The sequence below is a fragment of the Hevea brasiliensis genome, chromosome 7 (genome assembly GCF_030052815.1).
Source record: "Hevea brasiliensis isolate MT/VB/25A 57/8 chromosome 7, ASM3005281v1, whole genome shotgun sequence".
Lineage (NCBI taxonomy): Eukaryota > Viridiplantae > Streptophyta > Magnoliopsida > Malpighiales > Euphorbiaceae > Hevea > Hevea brasiliensis.
Genome location: NC_079499.1, coordinates 50,995,105 through 51,019,766, shown reverse-complemented (window position 1 = coordinate 51,019,766; position 24,662 = coordinate 50,995,105). Strand labels below are relative to the sequence as shown.

At 25.7% G+C, this 24,662-nt stretch overlaps 1 protein-coding gene across 1 annotated transcript; it reads left to right on the top strand.

Annotated features, from left to right (window-relative positions):
• The first annotated feature begins 14,280 nt into the window (after positions 1–14,280).
• LOC110652201 (CASP-like protein 1C1) lies at positions 14,281–15,987 on the top strand. Its single transcript, XM_021807756.2, has 3 exons — positions 14,281–14,579; positions 14,673–14,775; positions 15,657–15,987. Exons 1-3 carry the CDS (start codon positions 14,425–14,427, stop codon positions 15,888–15,890), a joined length of 492 nt encoding a protein of 163 aa, XP_021663448.1. The 5' UTR covers positions 14,281–14,424; the 3' UTR covers positions 15,891–15,987.
• The last annotated feature ends 8,675 nt before the right edge of the window (positions 15,988–24,662 follow it).

The window sequence follows — 24,662 nt, the reverse complement described above, 5'->3', positions numbered from 1 at the left end:
GAGATAAGGCTGTCCACAGGTCTGGTTTAGTCTGAGTCAATTTAAATCAAAATGGGTGATTCAAGGCTTATTGCGAGATAAATCGAAAATGAATCAGTTAACTATGGTTCTAATCGATTTTGGTTTCTAGTCGGTTTTGATCCGAATCAATTTCAGTTTTAATTTTTTTATGATTTTGATTCTGATTTAAAATTAATAAGATCCACGTGATGCACTTTAAAACTGTCACCAATTTTTTTATAAAAATAATATGGTTTGAACGGGGTTGGAATAGGCAATTTGAACTGTTGATTGTAGATCAATTTCGATTCAAAGCCTCAAGAAAGTCTTTAGTCAGTCTTCTTATAATTAGATATAGGATCGGTCCAGTTCAATAAACCATTGATCCGAACAGGTCTTGAATTTGACGCACTCCTAATTGGAGAGCTCAAAAATGGAGATAATTTTAGCTTTTCTTTTGTGATGTGTTCAATGTTTGAAAACCCAATAAGCACTGGACAATTATTGTAAAAGATTGATGATCAACTTCGGTTGAAACTCTAAATTCTGACCAAAAGAATCTGAAGACGTTTATTTAAGCAGATTCCAGGTGAATGGTTGTGAAATGTTCACTGTGCTCACTTTATGAAATGAAATTCAATAGGAATAATCACTAAGCTGAAGCTGGTGCATGTAGTGTGTGATTTCATCATACAAATGCATAGCTAAGAAAGCATTAAACTTTCTCAAAGTTTAAAAAAGTTGGTATCTTTTGAGTCAAACGCAATATGAACCGCTAGAAAGTAGAAATGAGAGACGCACAAGATAAAGCTAAGTATAAACTTAATCCCAAGAGAAAAAAATAAGCTTCTTACAGTAATTTGTAACAAGGCATCGATCATATCAATTGCTGACCATGCAAAATTTGTATGCACAGAAGACAAAGCTATAAATAAACTATTTCTTAGTTGTTTTGCTACCTTATTATATAAGAGTTAGCCCATGTAATCCTCCGCTTAATTAAAACTCATTGATTCACCGGGTATGACTTGATAATAGTAAAATAGTACCTCCGATTAACTACTTGTTGGAAAGGCTAAGAGTTGTCTGCACCCACTTTAAACTTTTGAGGTTATTCCCTTAATAAGTTGTGTTTGGTATTTTTTTTACCTTTTTCTCAATTATAACGACAACTTTGAAAATTATAAATTCAGTCTAAGAAATTTGAATATATTTTGTTCTATGTAATCTCTCAAAAAGAAAATGAGAAAAAAAATAAACTTTATAGTCAGTAGATAAGAATACTTTCTAATTACATTATATAGTTGCAGTCTCATAGACCAGAAAAATCAAGCAAGATGCTAATTATTTGTCAAAAAATTCCTACAGAAATATAATTCATTATAAATTCAAGACTCATTATATATACAGTGAAACTCAAGTAATTAAAATCTATATCCTAAATATATAATAAACCAGATAGAGTAAGGAAATTGGCAGTCTCTAATCCCATATTTGTGGGACAAAGCAACTTGCCCGGTGGATGTAGATGAGCTGAATTCTTAAACAAACCGACTTAGTGCTTATTTAATATTGCTTTTTAAGATTCAAAATTATTTTTTTAAATGAAAGTATCATTTTAAATGTTGTTGAAAAAAGTAATTTAAAAAAATTATTTTATTACTTTTAATATTTTTATGATTAAAATTTATTAAATTTAATTTTAAATTATTTTTTAATATTTTTTAATTAATATATATAAAAAAATAATTTTTTTAATAATAATTTTAATAGTAATATCAAACGTACGCTTGCTTGGTTCTTGTTTTTAAATGGACATCGATGCGATAATGAGTCAAAGCATATATGATCAATGCCTACTTCTTAGGCTTCGCAAAGCCATCGTCCACACTTTCTTGAGCGTGGCCTCTGCTACTCAATCATGCAATCAATAAATAAACCAACAAATGCTTTTTATCTTCAGAAATCAGAATATTTAGTCAAAGCTTTATAAACCATTAAAAGTGTGAGACACGGAATATATGTTAAAGATCAATTGGACTGGAAAAAATATTTTAACATTCAAGCACTGAGCACTTTCTCATAAAATTGTATATTATCCCAAAACACCTATCCCAAAGTAATTATAATAAATACATAAATAATATTTATTATTAAAATTCACCATCGATTTAGTCATTATACATACCAATTAAAAATTTTGAATGTTTCACAAACTTAATCACTTCATCTTATATATTGATGCTCCAATTTTCTCCTAACCATTAATTCTCCATCTTGAAAAAAGCGTCTCTCATTCGCTATCTCTTACTTCACTCATTTCATTCACTTATACTCACTTTTTTCCTTTTCTTCAAAAATGCTTTTTCAATTTTACTTAATATATATATATATATATATATATATATATATATATATATATATATATATATATATATATATAAGAGAATCAAATCGAGTCTCTCAAGTCTAATATATATATATAGCTATTACTGAGCTAATGCTTAATTTTACTCAATTATTGCCCACAAATACTCGAAATAAGCAACCGTAAACTTCTTTCCTACTACTTTCGAAAAATGTTATCCAAAAAGTAGTATGTCTCATTTCAAGTGATAATTTGTTTTATATACATAGAGTACATGCTCTTTTTCTCACATATTTTAAAGAGTTTTTTTTTTTTTTAGTGCACATACTTCATACTCTAAAGAGTAATTAAAATTTGAGAATATAAAGTGTATTATTTTTTAGTGCATTTGAAGTATTCTATAATCAGCATCAAGTGATGGCCATAATGTCATATATAGACCATGTGAGGGGAGCAGTTTTTGCTCCCTAAGTTGTTGGGCTCATGCAACCTTGTTTGTTAATATGTTCAAGGATTTATGGGCTTGGATTTGGACCCAATTATGAGTGGACCGACTTTCATTCCTTCAGCAACTAATAGACTGATTAACATTATTATTAGAATGTTGTTGCGAGAAGTACATTTTTAGATACTAGCCTTTTATAAAATGCGCATTATATATTATTATACCCATTATAAAAACTCATTATTCAATTTCTTTTATATAATTTTTATGTATTATATAATATTATCATAATATTATAAAAATTAAAATTATATATTAGTTATTTAAATTACAATATTAATTTTAATATTATTTTAATTAATTATATAAATAAAAATATTTATCAATTTAAAATTATTTTTTTATTTGATCATATCTCTATGAAAATTGTGTTATATTAATAACATATAATATTAACTTAATTATAAACTTAAATGTAATGCACTAAAAAATATATATAATAATAAGTTTTAAAAATATAAATAGGTAAAAATATTTAAAATTTGAAATAAATTAATAATAAATGTAAATTAGCTCATTGAATTTAATTCATTTAAACTCTTTTTTTTTTTTTTTAAAGTTTGATTTACATATATTTTATTTTAATTTTTTATAGTTTAAAATGATGTTAACTTGAATAATTAAATTACATATTTAGATTAATAAGAAAGAAGATTACTTGTAAAATTAGAAAATGGAATAATTTTGAAATAAATTTCTATTAGTTTAGTGTATTGTCATTATAAAATTTCATTTTTATTATATTGATATCTTGAAATTTTATATTATCATATTAGTTAATATAAAAAAATTTTAAAATCTATTTAACATATTAATTATTTAATATATTTAATAAGTATTTTTATTTTTTTTAAAATGTGCATTGTATATTATTATACTCATTATAAAAACTCGTTATTTAATTTCTTTTATATAAATTTTATATATTATATAATATTATCATAATATTATAAAAATTAAAATTATATTTAATTATTTAAATTACAATATTAATTTTAATATTATTTTAATTATTATATAAATAAAAATATTTATCAATTTAAAATTATTTTTTTATTTTATCATATCTCTATATAAATTATGTGCTATATTAATAACATATAATATTAACTTAATTATAAACTTAAATGTAATACAATAAAAAAAATATAATAATAAGTTTTAAAAATATAAAAAGGCAAAAATATTTAAAATTTGAAATAAATTAATAATAAATATAAATTAGCTCATTGAATTTAATTCATTTAAACTCTATTATTTTATTTTTTTTAAAAAGTTTGATTTACATATATTTTATTTTAATTTTTATAGTTTAAAATGATGTTAACTTGTATAATTAAATTGCATATGTAGATTAATATGAAAGAAAATTTCTTGTAAAATTAGAAATAGAATAATTTTGAAATAAATTTTTGTTAGTTTAGGGCATTGTCATTATAAAATTACAATTTTATTATATTGACATTTTGAAATTTTATATTATCATATTATTTAATACAAAAAAATTTTAAAATCTATTTAACATATTAATTATTTAATATATTTAATAAGTATTTTTATTTTTTTAAAATGTGCATTGTATATTATTATACTAATCATAAAAACTCGTTATTTAATTTCTTTTATATAATTTCTATATATTATATAATATTATCATAATATTAAAAAATTAAAATTATATTTAATTATTTAAATTATAATATTAATTTTAATATTATTTTAATTAATTATATAAATAAAAAAAAATTTATGAATTTAAAATTATTTTTTTATTTGATCATATCTCTATGAAAATTGTGTTATATTAATAACATATAATATTAACTTAATTATAAACTTAAATGTAATACACCAAAAAAAATATAATAATAAGTTTCAAAAATATAAATAGGCAAAAATATTTAAAATTTAAAATAAATTAATAATAAATGTAAAGTAGCTTATTGAATTTAATTCATTTAAAATTTATTATTTTATTTTTTTAAAAAAATCTTGATTTACGTATATTTTATTTTAATTTTTATAGTTTAAAATGATATTAACTTGTATAATTAAATTACATATTTAGATTAATATGAAAGAAAATTACTTGTAAAATTAGAAAATAGAATAATTTTGAAATAAATTTTTGTTAGTTTAGTGCATTGTCATTATAAAATTTCATTTTTATTATACTAACATTTCAAAATTTTATATTATCATATTATTTAATATAAAAAATTTTAAAATCTATTTAACATATTAATTATTTAATATATTTAATAAGTATTTTTATTTTTTTAAAATGTGCGTTGTATATTATTATACTAATCATAAAAACTCGTTATTTAATTTCTTTTATATAATTTTTATATATTATATAATATTATCATAATATTATAAAAATTAAAATTATATTTAATTATTTAAATTATAATATTAATTTTAATATTATTTTAATTAATTATATAAATAAAAATATTTATCAATTTAAAATTACTTTTTTATTTGATCATATCTCTATGAAAATTGTGTTATATTAGTAACATATAATATTAACTTAATTATAAACTTAAATGTAATACACTAAAAAATAATAATAATAAGTTTTAAAAGTATAAATAGGTAAAAATATTTAAAATTTTAAATAAATTAATAATAAATATAAATTAGCTCATTGAATTTAATTCATTTAAAATCTATTATTTAAAAAAAAAAAAGCTTGATTTACATATATTTTATTTTAATTTTTATAGTTTAAAATGATGTTAACTTGTATAATTAAATTGCATATTTAGATTAATATAAAAGAAAATTACTCGTAAAATTAGAAACAGAATAATTTTAAAATAAATTTTTGTTAGGTTAATATATTGTCATTATAAAATTTCATTTTTATTATATTGACATATTAAAATTTTATATTATCATATTATTTAGTACAAAAAAATTTTAAAATCTATTTTATATATTAATTATTTAATATATTTAATAAGTATTTTTATTTTTTTAAAATGTGCGTTGTATATTATTTTACTCATTATAAAAACTCGTTATTTAATTTTTTTATATAATTTTTATATATTATACAATATTATCATCGTATTGTGAAAATTAAAATTATATTTAATTATATAAATTACAATATTAATTTTAATATTAATTTAATTAATTATATAAATAAAAATATTTATCAATTTAAAATTATTTTTTTATTTTATCATATCTCTATGAAAATTATGTGCTATATTAATAACATATAATATTAACTTAATTATAAACTTAAATGTAATACAATTAAAAAAGATATAATAATAATTTTTAAAAATATAAATAGGTAAAAATATTTAAAATTTGAAATAAATTAATAATAAATATAAATTAGCTCATTGAATTTAATTCATTTAAACTCTATTATTTTATTTAAAAAAATTGATTTACATATATTTTATTTTAATTTTTGATAGTTAAAAATGATGTTAACTTATATAATTAAATTGTAAATTTAGATTAATATGAAAGAAAATTACTTGTAAAATTAGAAATAGAATAATTTTGAAATAAATTTTTATTAGTTTAGTGTATTGTCATTTTAAAATTTTATTTTTATTATATTGACATTTTGAAATTTTATATTATGATATTATTTAATATAAAAAAATTTTAAAATTTATTTAACATATTAATTATTTAATATATTTAATAAGTATTTTTATTTTTTTAAAATGTGCATTGTATATTATTATACTCATTATAAAAACTCGTTATTTAATTTCTTTTATATAATTTTTATATATTATATAATATTATCATAATATTATAAAAATTAAAATTATATTTAATTATTTAAATTACAATATTAATTTTAATATTATTTTAATTATTATATAAATAAAAATATTTATCAATTTGAAATTATTATTTATTTTATCATATCTCTATGAAAATTATGTGATGTATTAATAACATATAATATTAACTTAATTATAAACTTAAATGTAATACAATAAAAAAAGGTATAATAATAAGTTTTAAAAATATGAATAGGTAAAAATATTTAAAATTTTAAATAAATTAATAATAAATATAAATTAGCTCATTGAATTTAATTCATTTAAACTCTATTATTTTATTTTTTTAAAGTTTGATTTATATATATTTTATTTTAATTTTTTATAGTTTGAAACGATGTTAACTTGTATAATTAAATTGCATATTTAGATTAGTATGAAAGAAAATTACTTGTAAAATTAGAAAATAGAATAATTTTGAAATAAAATTTTATTAGTTTAGTGTATTGTCATTATAAAATTTCATTTTTATTATTTTGACATCTTAAAATTTTATATTATCATATTATTTAATACAAAAAAATTTAAAATATATTTAATATATTTAATAAGTATTTTTATTTTTTTAAATTATAGATTATATTATATATATTATAAATTTATTATTGATTAAAATTTAATCGTGTATATTTAAATTAAAATTATATATATATATATATATATATATATATATATATATATATATATATATATATTTGATTGGTTTAGATTTCTAATTCTAAATTAAAAATTATAACAAATTTTTGTAAAATTATTTTTTAAAAAATAAAATTTATAAAAGAAAAAATTACAATTTTATATTATAAATATTTATAAGAATACTTTTATTAGTTCAGAGAGTTGGTTCTTCGCTGTACTTGTACATATATGGTAGTGCATATAATTTACTATTATAAATATATCATATATATTGTGTGCTTAAATTTTAGTTATATTAAAATTATATTATGTTTCTAAAAACGTTATAAAAAATATTTTTAAAATATTTATTTTAGTTTTAATTATTTCTTTATTTGATATTCAATATAATTAGGTATGATATGATTCTTGATTATGTTATGAATAAAAAATTAAAATTATATCAATAAAAGAAAACAAATTTAGTCTAATACGATTTAGTTCTTACAATATCTTTTTAATTTTAATTCATATTATTATTTTTTTTATTTCATTTAAAAGAATAAGAACTATAAATACTACTATTTTCAATGCTAAAAAAATAAAAATAGAAAAACATTAATAACATAATAATATAAATATAAATTTAATTAATTAATATATTATTAGTATTACTCCATTATTATTATTAATGCAAGATATAATATTTTATGAGTGATAATGCTAGCTCTAATAATAATAATTTTTAAGAAATCATATTTGTAATAATATAGATATATATATAAGAATAAATTAATTATATATATAAGAATATGGGAGTGGCATGGTTAACTAAATTATTTAATAAGATTCTAAACTCAAAGAAAATGCCTGATGAATGGAGGAAGAGTATTTTAGTACCTATTTTTAAAAATAAGGGAGACATACAAAATTGCTCAAACTATAGGGGAATTAAACTCATGAGCCATACTATGAAGTTGTGGGAGAGAGTTGTGGAGTATCGACTACGTCATGATACTTCTATCTCTCTCAATCAATTTGGTTTCATGCCTGGTCGTTCAACTATGGAAGCGATCTTTCTCATTAGAAGCTTGATGGAGAAATATAGAGATGGGAAGAAAGATCTACACATGGTTTTTATTGATTTGGAGAAGGCTTATGATAGTGTTCCAAGAGAGGTTTTATGGAATGCGTTAGAACAAAAGAGGGTATCTATTAGGTACATACAAGTATTGAAAGATATGTATGAAGGAGCAACTACTATTGTGCGCACAGTGGGAGGGGACACAAGAGATTTTCCGATCTCAATTGGATTACACCAAGGATCAGCCATAAGCCCTTACCTTTTTACATTAGTTTTAGATGAACTGACGAAACATGTACAAGAGAGTATTCCTTGGTGCATGATGTTTGCGGATGATATTGTTCTGATAGATGAGACACGAGAATGAGTCAATAGGAAGCTAGAACTTTGGAGAAGTACTCTAGAGTCAAAGGGTTTTAAGTTAAGTAGAACGAAGACAGAATACATGCATTGCAAGTTCAGTGAAGGCCAAACTGGTGATAGGGAAGGAGTTAGTTTGAATGGAGTGGCACTGTCCTAAAGTAATCACTTTAAATATCTAGGCTCAGTCCTTCAAGTAGATGGGGGATGTGAGGAGGATGTTAGTCATAGGATTAAAGCCGGATGGTTGAAGTGGAGACGTGCCACGGGAGTTTTATGTGATCGTAAGATTCCCAATAAATTAAAAGGAAAATTTTACCGTACAGCCATACGACCGGCTATGCTATATGGTAGTGAGTGTTGGGCACTGAAAGAGTCGTATGCATCTAAGATAAGAGTTGCAGAGATGATAATGTTAAGGTGGATGAGTGGTCATACTAGACTAGATAAAGTCTGTAATGAAAGTATTAGAGAAAAGGTAGGAGTGGTGCCAATTGAAGATAAGTTGAGAGAAGGGAGATTGAGGTGGTTTGGTCATGTGAAGCGTAGACATACGGAGGCTCCAGTTAGACAAGTAGAGCACATTAGGCTAGAGGATAGAAAGAAAAAAAGGGGTAGACCTAAATTGACTTGGAGGAGAGTAGTACAGCATGACTTAGAAGCACTACACATTTCTGAGGATTTAACCCAAAATCGTTCAGAGTGGAAAAAGCGAATCCATATAGCCGACCCCAAATTTTTGGGATAAAGGCTTAGTTGAGTTGAGTTGAGTTGAGTTGTAATGATTTTTTTGATAGTATTGATCTTTAATTAAAATTAAATAGATTTTTTTTAAGTTGTTCATTTAACAAATTTTAAAATTAATAATAATTTTTAGATGATTTATATTATTTTTATTTTCATTTTTATAAAATATAGTCATTAAAATATTTAATTTTAATTAATATTTAAAATTTTATAAATATTAATATATTATTTCATTGAAATAAAAATTTTTTGATAAAAATTAATTTAAAAATAATAAGCAACTATTAAAATATTTTCAAACATATATAATAAATAACTAATTGTAAATATAAATTTGAAAAATTAGATACTAATAAATATTTTACTTAATATTGTACCAAAATCAAATTACATTTTTATTTTTTATTTAATTAATTACTTTTTATAAAATTTTATATTTAATTAAAGTCAAGTATAAATAGAATTAAGAATTTTAAATTTATATTAACCGAGAATTTTAAATTTATATAAATTTTAAAATTAACTTAAATAATTTAAAAAATGAAAGACAATTTAGGTAAAACTAATGTTCCACTTCTTTATAAATTTATATATAATATAGATACTAATTAGATAGTACTTAAAAAATAAATTAAAATTAAAATTAAAATTATAAATTTTAATCATAAAAATATTAAAATAATAAAATTATTTTTTAAAATTATTTTTTTAATCATATCTAGATTTTTTTTTTCAGAAAAAATAGTTTTAAATATTCAATTCAATGTCACTAAGAGTGAAAGATAACATGCAAACTTGCTCAAATAAAATTAAGACCCGAAAAAATTAAATAAAATTAAATTAAATTGCCGTTCTCTTACAAGAATAAAAGCAAAAGGCAACTGTTTGTTTCCTAATAAAATGAACAAAGCCCTAGTTTTCACTTTCCAAATATAGGGAAAGACAAGAATTTTTTCTATTTATTTGATTGTCGAAATTACAAACTGAGTATGGCTTTCTTAGTTTAGAAAGATAAGGAGAAAATATATGATAGAAAGGGTTTATCCAATATTTGTTAGTGATTCTCAATAAATTCAGTTAAGCCAAATCTTTCTGCCCACATTCAAAATTGGCAAGGTCTTGAAACAGGCCATGGGATAACTTTGGTCCGATAGGCTCATAAAAAACAAATTAAAAAAATTAAAAAAAAAATCTAAAAATAAAATAAATAGTTAAAAATTTATTTTTTTCTATTCTCATTATTATAAATTAGAGAATGAACTACCATTTCTCTTTTCAATTAAAAATCAGAATGAAAATTATTATTATTATTTATTAAAATAAACATTTTAAAAATAATATTTTATATTTTCATATAATTAATTAAAATTAAAATTATAAAATAAAAATATTATTTTTAAAATTTCATCTTATTAATTAAAAATTAAAATTAAACTAATTATAATAAAAATGTAAAAATAATATTTTAAATTTTCTATAGTTAATTAAAACTAAACTTAATTATACTAATTAAAAATATAAAATATTATTTTTATATTTTCATATAATTAATTAAAATTAAAAAGCAAAAATATAAAAATTATTTTTAGATTGATTTTCATTCAAATGTAAAATAAGTTTAATTTTGATTTCACAAGTTATATATGTAAATTAAATATCTTAAAAAGAGATCTCACTCTAATTCTGTAATTAACAAATATAAATAAAAATTTACTTTTCAATTTTTTATTATGTTTTGATTTTGATTGTGATATTGATTTTGATTATGATATTAATTCTGATTTGCGAACTAAACGGCGGTTGGAGGATTAACTCAAAGGTCCAAACATACATAAAACTCTGAATTCATATTTGCATCATTAACCCCGCACGTAGGAATGATTATGGAGCGTGTCAAATTTTAAATAATTGTATAATACTATAATTATTATAATTAATTAAAAATTTATAAGTTACATTTTTATCAAATAATAATTAACATTTATTGTTTATATAAAAAAAATAATCAAAATTTATTTTTTATAGCATATATTTTATTAGTTTGAAATTACATAAATATTATATCAGTTTTAAATGATTTACGAATTTCCTTTAGATTAAAGTTCAACTAAAAATAAAAAATTATCATATAATAATTGACCTTATATTATTCAATTTTTGTGACTAAGAGTCAAACACAGCATTAAAAATATCATAATATCAATGTTGTGATGATACCATATTAAATAGTTAAAGTATCATTTAAAAAAATTTAATTTAATTTTTAAGAGTTTAAATGTATATAGAGATATTTTTAAAATAATAATTATTTTAAAATAATAATAATAATTATTGTTATTATTATTATTATTATTATTATTATTATAGCAATTAAAAATTTGAATCTAGATAAAATGAATAGAAACAAATTTTTATGCCAAAAAAAAAAAGATTTTTAGCGTTAGCATTTAATTTATTTTCTTAATTGATAATAAAATTAATTTTATATATTAAATTTGATAAAATTGTTATCCTTAAATTTGAATGAAAATTTTTAAAGATAAATTAATAAAATTATTAAAAAACTATATATATATATATATATATATATATATATATATATATATATATATATATATATATATATATAGATAAACGGGAGGCCATCAACATCGGTCCACCGCTGTCATTATTCTCTAACTCGATCACAAGTTTGTATGGCGAATCATGTTAATAATTTCATGATTTGCCATTATAAAACAATGGCCGGTATGGTTTCAAATTTCAGATTGTAAAATAATAATAATTTCTTAATCATCATTTTATAAGAGTTTTTCAATTACTAATTCGATCATTAAAGTTTTTTACTCTTATTTATCTTTACATAATTTATAAAATTATTATGTCCTATTTTTAATTAGAAAAAATAAAATATATCTTTAATTATTATTATTATATGATAACATCATTTTTAAATTAATATTTTATTTAAATAAATATCTTTAAATTATTTATATTATTTAAAAAGTAAGAGATATTTTAATACTTTTTATATTTATTTTACCATAATATATCACATAACTTAATAAAAAAAATATTATTAAACCATAATATAACATACTATCTTTTTACACATGTTAACAATAGCAACTATCCTAAATTACACTACACTCAATTCAAATAGGGTATTAGTTACATCAAGAGAGGGATTAAACAAAATGTCTTCCCATAGGGTGAAAAATTGGTCATTTCAATTCTGATTCAATCAAAATCAATTGAAATGCATTATGAGAAATTGAATTGAATTAAATTAAAAAAGCTAACTGAAATAAATCGATTCTATTGGATTATTTAGTCAGTTTTCTTTCCATTCCTGACAACAAAATTTATTTGAAATCAAATAAGGAAAACATAAACAAAAAAACTTGAAAGAAAAGCACAAACTCATAAACAAATCAAATATCAGGTCATCAAAAAATAAATCTCAGCAACTCAAAACCAAAACAAAACAAAATTGAGATTAAACTCAAAAACAATACAATCCATCAACGAAAACCTCAGTAAAATACAAGAAACCCACAACAGCAAGAGCATTAACAATTTCTTTGAAGTGAAGAAAAATGCATTCATTAACGAAAAATTATTTAATGTTCTTGAAATACATATTCCTTTTCTCATAGGCATTTAAAAAATCTCATCCAATATTTCAAAAAATAACTGAAATTTTAAAAGAGTTAGGTGCACCTGAAATATTTTATAAATTTTCTTCATTGACAGTAGTTAAATGATGATTCAATTCATTATTTTTGAAAATTTTAAAATTTAGAGAATATTTATTTTAACTTATAAATTGATCAAATCAGTTTATAAATTCTAAAAATAAGTTGATATGTTTATTTGTAATAATTTTTGGATTAATAAATTAAGCTTATAATTTTTTTTTTTTAAAAAGCTACGCGTTTATAAGTTAATTTAATCAAGAATTACAATATCATCCTTATTTAATTAGTAAAATTTCATTATAAATCTCATTTAATATCATTTTTAGTCATTTTAATAATAAATGTACTTATAAGTTATTTTTTACTAAATACATTAACTATTTATTAGTTACTCATAAACACTTTAATTAAACACATAACTATTTAAAATTTTAAATATTTATAAATTTGAATTAAAAGATAAACTTATTTGCGTAAACTAAGCCAAACACCCAAGAAATCAACTCAAATTAAGAGATAGGAATTCAATTGACTTTTATTTAATACGGTAAGAACAAATCTGCAACACATGAATGTAGTTTAACACAAGAAACCTGCGTATGATTTCCAAGAAATGGTTGGTTTGCACAGTCAAATGTAACATAATTGGTTCAACGAATTTTGAACCTCCATTCTTTTTCACATCGATTTCATGACAAATTTAAGTTTATTAGCCTCTTGTGTTTGTGTGTTTTTTTTTTATTTATAATTACTCAGTGGCCAATAAAATTATAATTTCTTTTCAATTAAATTAGTATAATTGATCATAATAAAAGATTTCAAGATTGAATTTTCATCCATTAATTTCCTTTTTAATGATAATAATAATTATGGGTAACGAAAACATTGACTTTATTGCTGCCTAATTTCTTTCTTAAACTGGAATTATTTTTAAAGCAAATCCAGTTTATCAGGAAAGGATTATTTCAGAATCTGATTATCCACGTGAAGAATATTAATATGTCAAGCAAACAAAATAGTAGGAAAATAAAACACTCCTATTGGTCTGTGTTGGTGGCAGATGAGCATTTCAACTAACAAGCCACAAAATAGAGCGTACATAAGCTCACCACCATTCATCTGCCTTCACAACCACCCGCCCTCCACAATCTCTCATCACCAACTCGGCTACAGATAACCTTTTCAATTTTCTTTAGCGCTCTTCAATTTCCATGGCCAAAATCAAGCGAATCTGTACTTTTCTGCTCAGGCTCATTGCCTTTGGAACTACACTAGCAGCAGCAATTGTTATGGCTACTAGCCATGAGACCACTTCTTTATTTGCTGTGTCATTTGAAGCTAAGTACACTTACACCCCTGCCTTCAAGTAAGTTATATTACTATTTTCTCTGGTTCTGTCAAAATTTTGTTTGTATGGTTTTTTGGTTACTAAAATTAAAAGGGTTTGGCTCTATTATAGGTACTTCGTGATTGCAAATGCAATTGCCAGCGTCTATGGGTTTTTGGTCCTCTTTCTTCCTTCAGATAGCCTTCTCTGGCGATTAGTCGTTGCCATGGATGCGGTAATCATACACCTCAGCTGACAGCTTCATCCTATTCTTTTTATGGAAAATTTATCCGCTCCATTTGTTTTGCAGAAAATGTTTTTTGAAAATAGTTTTTACATTTTTTTAATTTTTGGAGCATTTAGGAAATGGGTCTAGTGAAAAATAATTTCTTAATAAGAGAGAAAGTTATTATATAAATTTTTAAATTCTTATTAAAATATAAAAAATTTATAATTTTAATATTAAAATCAAACAATAAAAAATATGTTTATATAAAATATTTCTTAGACAATAATTTTTATTGAATATTTTTTATAAAGTTATTTTTTGCGAAACAAATGGAGTATTAGTGTTTTTATATTAACAAAATTAATTATTTGATCCTTTTATGTTCAAAAATATATTAATTAGTATATATATTTTTATTCTGTTTACTCTTTAATCCTATGATCATTTTAGGTATTAGTTTAAATTTTATTTAGTTTTTATAATTTGATAAACACAATTATATAATCTTTATATTTTATAACTTTTGAATTATTTAGTCTTGAAAGAGTAATTACTCTCTCATTTGAATATATTGACTAATAAAAAACTTGATTTAAATTGGATGGAGGAATTAAAGAGTAAACGGGACAAAAATTTATGACTGATTAATGTATATTTTAAAATAAGAGAATCAAGTAATTAATTTCATTAAAATAAAGAAACTAAATAATAATTTTTCCTTTTTTATTCTTCTTGGATGGAGACTATCAGGTTTAGATTCTCAGCTTCTGCATATTTGATAGGAATTTCATCATATGCTTTCCTGCAGAAACTTATCTGCTTTTACTTTTGATTTCTGGGTTATCCAACAAAGTGCCTGAATCCAATTAAATTTCTGTTTGGAATAGGTATTGGCAATGTTGTTGACTTCAAGCATTTCAGCGGCCTTGGCGATTGCTCAAGTGGGGAAGAAAGGGAATTCTCATGCAGGTTGGTTACCAATCTGTGGGCAAGTTTCCAAGTACTGTAACCAAGTGACGGGAGCATTAGCTGCTGGATTCGTTGGAATCATAACCTATGCAATTCTCCTTCTCTATGCTGTTCACACTGTCCTTAATCCTCTTCTTGTTCAAAAAACCTAGACAATTAAGCTCGTCAATAAGCTCTCTCCAGGCTTCTTATGATCTTGGATTACTACTACTAATGTCATTTTTTTGTGTTAATAAAATCTGTTCTACACTCTCTGGCTGTCTCATCTCTTATGGCTGATCATGAAATCAAGAATGGTCTTGATGTTAAAAAAAAAAAAAAAAAAAATCCCATCTTAGCATGTTTTATATAGCAATGCGCAGCTCACACAATTGTGAGGGGTGCACACGAGCTTGATTCCAAGATTAGGCGAAACTTCCAAGATTAAGTATATTTTATATACTCAATTAATTAAATTTAAAAAGACATATCATATTTTATACTAAAGTCTATCATCATTTTAATAATATATTAATTATTAATTTAATGAATATATATACCTTAATGTAAGAAGTTTCCCTCTAACTAATAACCTTTAGTTGATATATATATATATATATATATATATATATATATATATATATATATATATATATATATTTTACTTTTTGATTTTTTTTAAAAGCCAAATCAAAGAACATTTATTTACACATTGAAAATTAATTTTTGAAAACAAAAAATATTTTTTTATAAAAAAAACTATTTAACTTGATCGAATTTCTTTTATCACTACCCACCTTAATTATAATGAGTAAATTAATATCAAGAAAATAAAAAAAAATATTTATCAAATATATTCATTTATTATCACTTTTATTTTATAATCAAAATAATTTTTAAAAAGTAAAAATTACAAAAAAATAAAAAATTGAACCAAACATGACAAATTTTTTGTTTTCATTCAATATAATTCTTTAGTAATATTTTCATTGAAAATATGAAATATAATTTAAATTATAAAATTTTAATGTGCACATAGATAAGATTTTTTTTTTTTAACAAAAAGCTAAATTCCTAGTTGATTGATGTTGTATGATTTTCTTTAGTCAATACATACCGTGTAAGGGCCTATTTGATATTGATATAGTATGCCCTAAAGTCCAAGCTAATTCCAAGGGAACTTCATATCGGATCTAGATTTTCATAGCCGAGCACAAGATGTTCGGATAAGTTATAAGGTAAGTCAAGATATGATATGTTTGAATAAGATATGAGGTGTTTGGTCATGACATGGTATGTTTGGATAACACAGGATGTTCGGTTGAGACGCAATATGTTTGGACAAGAAGCAAGAAGTTTGGATGAAATGTAGAATGCTTGGATAAAAGAGGTTCGGTTAGAAGTTGGATGCATGCTGATAGGATGTGCTATGTTCCCGCTGAGAATGTCGCTACACTGTTAGTAATGTTTTCGTAATATACAGAAGAAAATGATTGGATATGAGTTGGTAAATCCTGAATAGGGTAAAAAAGTCATCGTACTCAACCTTATTAATATGGCTTATGACACTACACAATTCTATTCTATTATAACTTTTTGGTATTTGCTCTTTTTTTGGCATTTACTGACTTGAGTATTGGAGTGTTCCTGCTTAGGCTACCGACCTCACCTCTTGTGACACCCCTTACCCGTTTACAGTGTAGTCGAGTAAGATATGTCATACAGTATACCTGAACACCCTATTTTATCTCAATTATTTTTTTTATCCTTCCTTAACTTATTTTTTTTCATGGCTATGAAGTGCAATTTGTAAAATTTAACTCATTTTATTGAAATTATGAATTCATTTGAGGTTCCAAAAATTTTATAGAAAATTCGGCAGAGTATCGGCTAAAAATGGAGAAAACAATTCTTCGGAACCTGTGAAAAACACTTCCAATAATCATTTTTATTCCACAACTCTCAATTATCACATCAATTTTCAACAATTTCTCAAACTTTCCAGTTATTCAATTCACATCATATTTATACTCAAATCATAAATAAATACTCAACTTCCATTTATGAACACCATTTACAGATAATTTCATTAATACATAATCACATAAATTTCAATATATATGACAAAATAAAAGTTTAATTACAAAATTTACAAAGATACAAAACACAAAATAAAAATGTAGCCTAGCATCCTACCAATGCACTGTAGCTGAGAGGTGACGCAGGACACTAGCAGATCTGACTCTCATCCTGACTGGGGTCTACTGGGATCACGCTCCATATCTCTAGTACCTACGCATGGCAAAAAGCAACGCGCTAAGCAATAATGCTTAGTGGTGCCAATAATAAAATAAAAAGAACTAAAAGAAAATAAATATGCAGTGTGTATATTGATGTCTCATGCAGACAAATTTTTTGTAATTATTTATAGTCTTATTTATTTTGTACTTGTTATATCCATAATTTCATTAAATTTATCAACTTCCATTTTTGGTTGCCCAAGTAACCTATACTGGATGACTGGACTGGATAAACGGATAAACTGCCACTGGGTATCAAGTACCTCGGGCCGTCATACCATCGGTCACATAGTGTCTCCCGGTGTGCAACAGAACAGCTGATAAACTGTAATAACATTAGGCACAAGGCCAAGTATCATCATAATATCAGAATGGCTAAAAGCCATAAAATCACAGAATGGCATAATGCCATGTGCAGTACTGCTAACTGAACCCTATTGGTATGCCAACCTATCCAAACCAATTTTACTAGGTGTACTAGGGCACATTACTAAGTTATTGATTGAATTTTCATGCTTTACATGTAAGGTTACTATTCATTTTACTATTTAGGTCAAATTATTGACTTTCCAAAGCATAATAGCTACATAAGTCCTAATCACATAAATTTACCACATTTTGGTTCCCAAAAGTGTTAGCATTAGTTGCCAATCCATACTTTTAACCAATGGTGAATAAATCAGAAATTTCAGTTTTGGGTGCTAGAGTTCACTATTCCATTAGGCCATCATACAGTGAGAATTTGGCCAAATGTTCTTCATCAAAGTTGTTCCTTATTGTGTCTAGTTATATTTCACTTTTTGAATCACTCCATTTAGGGTTTTGTATCTTAAGTTATGGCCTAAACACCATAACTGGCTGGATTGTAATTTTTTCAGAATTTCTGGGCACAATCAATTCTGCAGTTTTTTGTACACTGACTGCAGGTCAGTTTTTGGACGTGTTATGGCCAAAATTTTGGTTTGTTTTCTTCATAAAAGTTGTAGGGCTATGTCTCAGCTTTCTATCGGTATAAAATTCAAGTCAATTGGACCTTTCTACACTGAGTTATGACCAAATGAATAAACACTATTCATTTGGTCATTTTGCCCAGGCAGAATGTAAGTCACCCGGATTTGGTCAATTTTTAGGGCATCCTATGTTTAGTTTCTAGACAGAGTTCCTTCACCAAAATTGTGCCATTATGTGTCTAATTTCATGTCCAATTGGCCTTACACTAATTGAACCTACACAACCCAAGTTATAGCTACCCAAACATGCTGAACTCACATCCAGACCTGCAGGGCACTCAAGGCAGCACACCCAACCTCAAATGCCAAGCTACCATTCACTTCAATTCCTCATTATACTCAGCCAAATGGTCACTAATTTACCATTAGAACTTCCATTACCAAAACATAAGCAGAATCCCAAGTTTTCCCCAAACCCTAACTCCAACAACTTCAATGCTTCATATACATGCAATCAATGAGTTAAGGCATCAAGTTCATATTCAATGGCAGCCATGTACAACTATAATTCATTCAAATTAAAGGAACTCTAATGTACCCTAAGGTGGCCAAAATTTGATGAAATTCAGCCATGCAAAATTTATTTAAATTAGCTTAGTTTCATACTCATTTCATGTTCTCCATGATGTATACACAAAGTAATTAAGACTAATTGGCACTAACTTTGATTTAGCTAATTCCCAAAGCTTGAGAACTCCTCTTTTTCTCCTTCTTTTTGTTGCCCAAGACTTGCTCTAGGTGTAAGGGTAAATATTTGTGAAGGAAAGCTAGGGTTTTGGGGGTGATTTGTGTCACATCCTACCCCTCCGTAAGGCATAACATGATCCCATAGTATACCTAATGAATTACCAACTTCGTCTATTGATAACCCATTAAATACATTACAAGGGATTTTAAACCTTTTCTTACTTCTTTTTACAGTGGTGAGCACTATTTACAGATGTTAAATTTTGTTCTTTTAACTGAAGTGAAACCAAATAATACATTTAAAGAATTAATAATTTCTACAAAAAATTTGGTAGAGTACCATCTGTATTTTGAATAAAATAGTTCTTCAAAAACCTGTAAAAATCACTTCCAATATTTTGTTCAATCCCCAAACTCCAACATCCCATCAACGCAATAAGTTTCTCAATATTTGTCAACTCAAATCCATAATATTTTCCAGTGTTTTTAAAAGCTGAGATAAAAGAAGTATATTACAATATTTACAAGCCAAAATAATTTACAAATTTAGTTTACAACTTCAATGTACAATTTTAATTTACAACTGCTCAAAATCAAGAACAATATATACATACAGCGAACATACATTACAATACAAAATACAAAATATGGTATACTCAATATACCAGATGAACTCTCAATGTAGCAATAGCAGGCTAGTCTGCTGCCCTGTTAGTCTGTCTACCTGTGATAGCAATGAAAAGCTATCGCTGAGCAAATGTCTCAGTGGTGCACAAAATTAACAAAATGCAACTTTAAATCATAAATTATAAGTCACATAAATAGTGGATACTTAAAACCATAGTTAAATTCAAAAGACAGTGAATATCGATAAGAATTTAAACTCTATTTCACAATATCACAATAAATATCAATAAATCACACACACAGCTTAATCAGGTTGCTAAAGTCCAATTCGTCCCAAATGCCGATGGCTAGTGAGGAATAACATAGCTAGCTAGCAATAATATGAGTACTCATTCTATTCGTCCTCAATAGGCACATACCTCAACACTTCAGCCAGAGAGGGAATTCAAAGTCAATTCGTCCCACTAGACAAGCTAGCGAGGAATTCAATCAATATACATGATAGCTATGGTTTCAAACCAATTGCAATATTTTCAAACAATAAGTATCCATCAAATTTCCATTCAAATAATTTTTCACAATTCAAACAATAATAGACAAATTGTCATAATTCATTTCAATTGAAAATTCAAAAGAAATAACTGTTGTGCACAAACCTCTGATAAATGTCTCTTGGCCCTGACTCAGTGTTTCCTTCCCCTTCCCTGAGTCTTTTCTAACTGAAACACACAATTTGAAGTGTTTCAGTACTCATTTAAACTATCTCTAACAATAAGGCTTAATAATTAATTTATTGAATTCTATTATTTTCCTTAGTCAACCTAAAATATTGACCCTCGATGCACTCTAGGCGAATTAGGTTTAATATTACCAATATGTCACATTTTATAGCCTTTTAGTCTTGGTACATGTTACCAAATTTATTTTTAAGTATATTGCATTTTATTGCAATTTGCCGGATTTCGGTATACAAATTTGACCTAGCCGGATGACCTAGTTCCCTCAGTTTTCGGGTTTCGGTCCAACCTACAAACTTGTAGGTCTATGTCTTATTGCACACGGGGAAAAATTTCAGGTCATTCTGAGTTGTGTAGACCAAGTTATGGTCAATTTGCCAATGCTGGATAGAATGCACCAAAATGGTAATTTTAGGTCATTTTTAGGTCACTTTTGGTTCGGCCAGTTTTGATACTTGAACTTGTGCAAGCTATTTGGCTTGGTTCTAGCCATTTCTAGGCTTTGGTGTCTTCATAAGAATTGTAGATCTATGTTTAAAATATTCATGGTAAAAATTTTAGGTCATTTGGACCTGTTTTGAGTAAGTTATGGTCAAAATACTAACTATTGCCCAAATGGTCAATTTTCAGGCTTTCAAGTCACTAATCCGGATTCGGTCATTTTTCAAGTCACCTTCTAGGTAGAATTTTGGTAAGCTTCCTTCATGAAAGTTGGCACATTTTGTGCCTAGTTTTACCTCCAATTGGTCTCATAACAATTGGAGTTACACACTTAAGGTTCTAAGCCAAAACACACACTGCCCTGCTACACACTTCTCATCACTTACCAATTACATATTCAACACTTACCAAACTACTTTCTTCATGCCAATTCTGATTTGTACCTTACCATTAACACATTTAATAACATATTTTGGTCATTTTGGACAGCTTGTAACCATTCTCAATATGCACACTATAAAACAGAAATTTTCAAAGTCCATTTACACCATTTAACCACATGAACATACCCCATTTACATACCCAATTCCAAACCATTATACACATATCCATGCTGCCATCAATAACAACATCTTATACAACCATGAACAAGTAAAAATAAGCTACATATACTGAATTTCCATGGCTGCCAAAATGTACATCTCCATTAAAACATCAAACTTCAAAAATTCTTTCATAAATCAACTACCCACAACATCCTGTTAAAGTTTAAGGAAACAAGATTGAAAAATACTCACTTACCACTTTTGAAGCTTGATCAAAACCTCACCAAACCTATCCTTCTTGCTCCTAGTATGCTGCCCAAAGTATGGTGATCAAGTTTAATGAAGAAAGCTAATGGAAAAAGTGGCTAGAACATGCTTGCATGGAGCTCTCACCATGGATGGCTATGGAAGTTTTCTCCAAAGGTTTGGTTTGGCTGGTTCTCTTCCTAAGGTTGAAGATGAGTGCTGCACCTCCCAAGTATCCCTTTAGGTGTCCAAATGCTGAAGTTAGTGGAGCACTATCTAACATTTTAATGGTTATTTATTTAGTTTTCAATTTTTGTAATTTGGCCACCACACTTTCACTATTTATATAATGTATCTTATTTTAATTTTTCATGACATTTTCAAAGTTTAATATCATTTATTTTTAATGAAAATTTAGGTCAAAAGGCAACTTAGGATGTCAATTGACCGCAATGCCCCTATTCGGGTTGTATTCCCAATTTTTCGGTAACACTGAGTTTTGTCGTTTTCTCGATTTCTCATTTTTCTTTGTACTAATTAATTAATTTTTCTTTGATATTTCTAATGACATTTATACTTCAATAGATGTTTATTTAAGTCTTAAAAATATTTTCTAGGGTTCCCCGTGGTCCAGAGTTAGTCAACGGTCCACGCCGTAACTTCCCGGTGCAGTCACCCATCGCTATGGTTTTCAGCTCGTTTAACTTGGTTACATTTCATTGCTATTATTTTTCCTTTGTTTTTCTTCTATTTTCTTTTCTTGTATTTCATTATTTTATGTCTCCTCACCCATATCTAAGTGTAGTTCTAGGCATCCTAGCTGTCCGGACAGACACTGTCATCGGAACAAGAGAACGCACTACCGAACATAGGGGTGTTACAATTCTCCCCCCCTTAAAATAAATATCGTCTCAAAATTTTACCTGGCATCAGTTTCTAAATAGTTGTGGGTGCTGTCTCCTCATGTCCTCTTCACGTTCCCAAGTAGCTTCCTGGCCTGAATGATGGTTCCACAACACTTTAAGCAGGTGTATCTGTTTGTTCTTCAGCTGTTTCACCTCATGTACTAGAATTTCTATGGGTTTTTTTATCATATGAGAGGTCTGGATTTACCTCAATCTCTTCAACTGATAGAACATGAGATGGGTCAGATCTGTACCTCTTTAACATGGACACATGGAAGACTCTGTGTATCCTTTCTAGCTTTGGAGGTAATGCTAACCGATATGCCAAAGGATCCACTCTCTCCAGAACCTCATATGGTCTGATAAAGCGAGGACTCAGTTTTCCCTTTTTGCCAAATCTCATAATCCTTTTCCAAGGAGAAACTTTAAGGAATACCTTATCACCCATTGCTTATTCAATGTCTCTTCTCTTCAGATCAACATAGGACTTCTGACGGTCTGATGCAGCCTTGAGTCGATCTTTGATCAATCTGATCTTTTCCTCTGTCTGCTGAACAATTTCTAGCCCAATCATCTTTTTTTCACCTACTTCATCCCAATATATGAGAGTTCTGCACTTCCTGCCATACAAAGCTTCATATGAAGGCATCTCAATGCTTGATTGGTGGCTGTTGTTATAAGCGAACTCAATCAAAGGTAATTGTATATCCCAACTACCTTTAAACTCAATCACACAAGCTCGTAGCATTTCCTCCAATATCTGAATTACCCTCTCAGACTGGCCATCTGTCTATGGGTGGAATGCTGTGCTGAAGTTCAATCTAGTTCCTAGGGCTCTCTGAAGACTACCCCAGAATCTAGAAGTGAACATAGGATCTCTGTCAGATACAATCGATACTGGCACTCCATGCAGTCTTACAATCTCATTTATGTATAATTTGGCCAATCTCTCCAGGCTATAGTCCATCCGGACTGGCAAAAAGTGAGCAAACTTGGTTAGTTTATCAACTATAACCCATACTATATCATGACTATTCTGTATCCTCAGAAGTCCCATCACAAAGTCCATAGTTATCCGTTCCCATTTCCCCTCTGGTACTGGCAATGGATGTAACAAACCAGCTGGTACTTGATGTTTGGCCTTCACTTGCTAACAAGTTAGGCATTTGGAAACAAAATCAGCTACATCCCTTTTCATACCCATCCACCAGTAATGCTCTTTCAGCCCTCTGTACATTTTAGTTCCACCAGGGTGCATAGTAAAAGGAGACTCATGTGCTTCCTTCATGATGATCTGTCTCAAGTCAAAATCATTAGGAACACACATTCTGCCCTGATGTAGTAGTAAACCATCGTTCCTCACAGAAAATTCAGGTTTCTTGCCCTGCTGGACTTCTTTTAGCAACTTCTGATTTTTTCATCATTCTGAATAGCCATTCTGATATGA

What these genes read in the sequence shown, in the direction of transcription:
- LOC110652201 (XM_021807756.2), top strand. Translation starts at nt 14,425, where the DNA reads ATGGCCAAAATCAAGCGAATCTGTACTTTTCTGCTCAGGCTCATTGCC. An exon ending in ACTTACACCCCTGCCTTCAA is followed by an intron (nt 14,580 to 14,672) that starts GTAAGTTATATT and finishes GCTCTATTATAG; the next exon opens with GTACTTCGTGATTGCAAATG. An exon ending in TAGTCGTTGCCATGGATGCG is followed by an intron (nt 14,776 to 15,656) that starts GTAATCATACAC and finishes TGTTTGGAATAG; the next exon opens with GTATTGGCAATGTTGTTGAC.